At 54.1% G+C, this 5336-nt stretch overlaps 1 protein-coding gene across 1 annotated transcript; it reads left to right on the plus strand.

Annotated features, from left to right (window-relative positions):
* The first annotated feature begins 489 nt into the window (after positions 1-489).
* On the plus strand, positions 490-4986 carry KLF4 (Kruppel like factor 4). The gene is made up of 5 exons (XM_027663887.1): positions 490-900; positions 997-1114; positions 1226-2132; positions 2218-2382; positions 3864-4986. Exons 1-5 carry the CDS (start codon positions 896-898, stop codon positions 4037-4039), a joined length of 1371 nt encoding a protein of 456 aa, XP_027519688.1. The 5' UTR covers positions 490-895; the 3' UTR covers positions 4040-4986.
* Positions 4987-5336: the final 350 nt, after the last annotated feature.

Raw genomic sequence — 5336 nt, forward strand, 5'->3', positions numbered from 1 at the left:
ACAAAAAAAAAAATAAAGAAAAATAAATTAAAAATAAAAAACGAAAATGAAAGCTTAAGGGGAAGGATGGTGAGGCACGGCCGGGCGCTCGGGATGCTCCGTTCAGCTTCCTCCCCTTCCACGCCGGGCCGCCGATTCCCGGCGGGAATTCCCACCCCGCCGCCCGTGTGGGAGCCCCCGCGGCTCGCGGGCATCCCCAGCGCTTGTGTCCCCGCGTCTGCCCCCCCTTCACCGCCGTCACCGCCCGCGTCACGGGCCGCTCGGGGCGGAGCCCCCCCTCCTTCTTTACGCTCCCCCCCCCCCTTCCCCCGAGCCCGTCCCGCCCCGGCCGCCCCTCCGTGCCCCCCCTTTTCCCCACACGTCCGTTTGTTGTGGCCGTCTCTATGGCGGCGGGGGCGGCGCGCCCGCGAGGTGAGGTGATAAGAGGGGGCGGCGACCGAAACCCCGCGCAGTGCCGAGCGGGGCATACTTCGAGCACGTTTTTCTTATCCTCCCTCCCTCCGTCGATCCATCCATCCCTTCCCTCCCTCCTTTTTTCCCCACTGGAATCACTGCGCCTCGTCCGTCCTGCCCTGCTCCCCACATGGCCGCGGCTCCTCGGGAAGCGCCCCGCGCCGCCGCGCTGCCGGTGCCGCGTTGCCGGGCGGCGGCCGCCGCCTCCTCCTCCTCCTCCTCTTCGCCTTCATCTCCGCGGCGCCGCTAGCGCCCTACAAGCCGCTCTACGCCCCGCCGAGCCACAAGAAGAAGAAGAAGAAGAAGAAGGGCGCTCCCGCGGCCCCGCCCCGGTGGCGGCGCTGCGCCGGGTCCCCGCGGCTGGACGGCGCGTCCCAGGCGCCCTTCCTCCCTCTGCTCCACGACGGCGGCGGCGGCGGCTCGGCGGGACGACCCGGCGCGGATGCGGTGGGTGCTGCGGAGCGCGGCTGCCGCCCTTCCGTCCCTGCATCCCTCCATCCCTGACCGCCTCGCTGACCCCGCTGTGTCTTCCCCCACCCGCAGGCAGCCCCCTGGCGAGTGCGAGATGGCGCTCAGCGGCACGCTCCTCCCTTCCATCGCCACCTTCGCGGCGGGCGCCGCGGGCCGTGAGAAGGCGGCGCGGCCCGCGGGCCCCGGCAACGTGAGTATCGGCGCGGCACGGACGGGGCCGGACGGGACGGGGCCGGGCGGGGCGGGGGCCGTCGGGCCGGGCGGGTGCGGCCGGGGCTGAGGCGTGCGAATGTCCCCGCAGCGCTGGCGGGAGGAGCTGTCGCAGCTGAAGCGGCCGCCGGCGACGCTGGCGGCGCGGCCGGTGGAGACGCCGCCGTCGGAGCTGGAAGCCGCCACCACCACTCTGGGGCCCCGCCGCGACGCCGAGGAGTTTAACGAGCTGCTGGACTTCGACTTCATCCTCTCCAACTCGCTCATGCACCAGGAGCCCGCCGCCGCCGCCGTGGTGGTGGCCCCCGCCGCCACCCCGGCCCCCACAGCCAGCCCCTGCCCTCCAGCGCCCTTCGCGTACGCGCTGCCCCGACCCGAGCCCGCCGGGCTCCTCTACGGTGGTGGTGGCGGCGGTAGCTGCGATGGGGCGCCCGCAGCCGGTTCCGCCGCCCCCTTCAACCTGGCAGACATCACCGACGTGTCGCCCTCGGGAGGCTTCGTGGCCGAGCTCATGCGGCCGGACCTGGACGCAGTGTACCTGCCTGCGCCCGCGGCGCTGCCGCCCCTGGGCAGCCTGCAGGGCAAGTTCGTGGTGAAGGCGGTGGGCGAGTACAGCCACCCAGGGCTCAGCCCCAAGAGCGGCCCCGCCGCCCCACCGCCCGGCGCCGATGGCTCCAGCAGCCCCTACACACCCCTGCCGAGGATGGTCCCCAAAATCAAGCAAGAGGCCGCCCCGCCGTGCACGCTGGCCCCGCCACCGCACGGGAGCAGCCCCCGAGGAGCCCCCCAGCACGACTTCGCATTGGGCAGCCGCCAGCTGCCCTCCCGGAGTACGCCTTCGCTGGGGCCCGAGGAGATGCTGAGCGGCAGAGACTGCCTCCCTGCAGCCCCGGGACTGAGCCATCCACCGTTGCCGCTGCCCCCCGGGTACCCCCCAGCCCCCGGTTACCCCGCCTTCCTGCCCGAGCAGCTTCCGCCCAGCACGCTCCAGTACCAAGGTGAGTGCCCACAGTGCTGGGGCAGCCGGTGTGCCCGCTTTGGTGCTGGCCACAGCGGTGCTCATTCCTCCCTGTCCGCCCCTAGAGCTGATGCCATCCGGGAGCTGCCTGCCTGAGGAGACCAAGCCCAAGAGGGGACGCCGGTCGTGGCCTAGGAAAAGGACGGCCACGCACACCTGTGACTATGCGGGCTGTGGCAAAACCTACACCAAGAGCTCTCATCTCAAGGCTCATCTAAGAACCCACACAGGTCAGTTCAAGTGTCCCGGCCTGAGGGGCATGGGATGAGTCCTTCAGACAGTGAAAACATGTGAGCACAGGAGAGGGCTAAAAGCAGCAAGACGTACCCTTTCTCTGCTGGGTTTCTGGGCTTTTTTGGTTTTTTCTTCCCCTCTTGGTTATTTGAAGTCTTGTGAAGCCTTTGCTTATTGGCTTGACATTTTGCTTAATGGTTTAAGTGACTCAGGGAGCAGGTGGGTTTCTTGCCAAAGCACAGTTTGTTACTTCTCTCTTGCTGTGTGGAGAGCTAATTAGGAGGTAATTGGAAGTCAGGTAGGATTCATTGTTCTAGATGGTGTTGGCCCACTTCTGAGAAGGGAGCAGATCTCTCTCAAAGATACTTCTTGCTTTGCTTGTGATTAAGTGCTGTGCAGTCCTGTAGGGCAGAGGTTTGTGCACCTCTGCTGCTTCCTTTCTGGGGAAACCGTGATGGGGCCCATTGAGAGCGGGGCTTTCAGCTGAGCTGCAGCACAGATGGGGTGCCTCGCCTACCTGTGGGAGGACATCTTTTCCTGAAACAGCACCAAAGAGGCAGTTTAACTGTGGATAGTCAGCAGCTGGAATTGGGATAAAATCTGATAAAGTGTGTATCTGAGCCTGGTTTCAAACTCTAACCTTGCAGCTGAGTGTGTGGTGTTGCAGTAACTGAGCTTGTGAAAGCAGGTACAGCCAGCGTGGGCATTCCATAACAGTGATTAAATTACCTGGGAATTTGCATGATTTAAATCCCTGGATTGTGAACTCGATTCAAAACTTTCTCCCGAGGAGGAGATGGGATAGGGAAAAACAAATACTGGTGCTGTGGTAGTTAGGCTGCATCTTCAGCTAATGGTAGTGGGGGAAAAACAATCAGTCAAGTGAATGGTGAACATCTGCCCCAAGCCAGTCAGCACTGTCTCCAATGTGCTGGGAGAGGGACTTTGTAATTGTGAGGGAAGCTCATCCTGCCATCAACAGTGGTTTTGTTATGGTGAAGACACTAGTAAGATTGAGTCCTTAATCAGGCTGAGCTAATGAAAATAGTTTCTGGCTGTTTTTTTCCTTCTTGAGACCTACAATTACCTAAATACATTGTTCTGCTGAGCTATTTGTGGTTGCTATGTAAAGTTGCCAGCAAAAATACACACTTGCGTTCTCTGAAGCCTTGTGCGGAAGAGAATGGGAATGAACATTTTAGTGAAGATTTAAGTGACACCAAAATTGTATAGTGCCTATACATCTCGAAAAGACAGTCTTGCTCTGTTAGTCCTTGTACTTTGTTTGTAACTGCTTCAAGAAGTCCATGCATTTGACTGCCCCTTTTTTTTTTTAAGTAGGACAATATTGTAGTGCTGCTTGAGAGAAAGGTAGCCAAAAAAAAAAAAAAAAAAAAAGGAAAAAGAAAAAAAAAACCAAACCCAAAACAACAAACCTCCTAACTGATGTGTTTTATTGCCTGGTTTTTCTTAAAAGGGGAGAAGCCTTATCACTGTGACTGGGAAGGCTGTGGATGGAAGTTCGCCCGATCCGATGAACTTACTCGTCACTACAGAAAACACACAGGCCACCGCCCTTTTCAGTGCCAGCGGTGTGACAGAGCATTTTCCAGGTCAGACCACCTTGCCTTACACATGAAGAGGCACTTCTAGTTTGAAGCAGTGGACCTTTTCCCTAAAGATTCAGTATTTACAGTACAAGGACTGTCTTCCGCAAGATGGGGAGAAACACAGTTTAAGCACTACAGATAAATCGAGGTGAAGTCTTCCAAAGAGTGGAAAAGAGGGATAACTGCATATGGACGTTGCAACTTTCTTTTTTTATAATTATACACTTAAAAGTAAGAGAACCAAAAAAAAAAAAAAAAAACGTTGGGGTCAATGACTGGATCTTCTATCATTCCAATTTGTAAATCCAACTTGAATTATTTCCGGACTACAAAATGCCAAGGAGTGACTAGAAGTCATGGATATCAGGGTTAAACAGGCTGTGTGTAGTTTGGAGGGTGGGGATATTACACAGGGAAATGGCATTCCCTTAATTTTCTTGCAATGCAATATTAGATGTAAATGTCATCTTGTACTTTCTTTTTTTTTTTTCTTCTTCTAAAAGCCATTACAATGTTAAAAGAGGAGGAAAAATTCAGGTACAAAATTATATTTTAAAAGCCTATTTCATGGTGCTTAGTGACTGTTGGTTCTAGAGGTACCAAAACCAGGAAGCCAAAGTTCTCAAACTGCTGCATATCTGACAAGGAAATATTTTTTGTCTTCCGATTGCCAATTATGACCTAAATCAGGTGAATAAACCTGGTTTATCTTTTTTTACTAAGAAAATAACTTTATGCAGACAGTCTGTAATGCACTGTGGTTTCGATGTGCAATAGTTTGTACAATGGTTTATTCCCAAATATGCCTTAAGCAGAACAAATGTTTTCTATATAGTTCTTTACATAATAAATATGTAATATAAATTTAAGCAAACTTCTATTTTGTATATTTGTAAACCACAAAGTAATAACAAAATTTTGTTGGAATTTGTATTTTGCATATTCAAGGTGAAAATAAGTTTTAAATAAACATATAATATTTTATCTGAATAGTTGCTGTAGTTTTCTTCTATGCATGGACAAGGCCAAAGAAAGTTTATTAAGTATTTGTTAGTGGTTGAGTTTACCAAGGCAAGGAGGGGGTGGCAGCAAAGGCTTGTAGTCTGAAGACTCTGAAAGATGGGATTGTGTAAGTGCAGTGCTGATGTCACATGTCTTTTTAGGGAAAAAGGTGTAAGGAAGATTTTTGCACTGAATATCAAATTGCCACTTATCTCACCTGCATGATGAAACTGTAGTTTTACTGTCTTTTAAGTAACTCAGTCTGAATTACTTGTTAGAGGAAACACTTCTGCTGAGGACATGGAGATTTTGTGCGTTCGAAAGATAACAAATTCTAG

The sequence above is a fragment of the Corapipo altera genome, unplaced genomic scaffold (genome assembly GCF_003945725.1).
Source record: "Corapipo altera isolate COAL_440 unplaced genomic scaffold, ASM394572v1 61153, whole genome shotgun sequence".
In the NCBI taxonomy this organism is placed as follows: Eukaryota; Metazoa; Chordata; class Aves; order Passeriformes; family Pipridae; genus Corapipo; species Corapipo altera.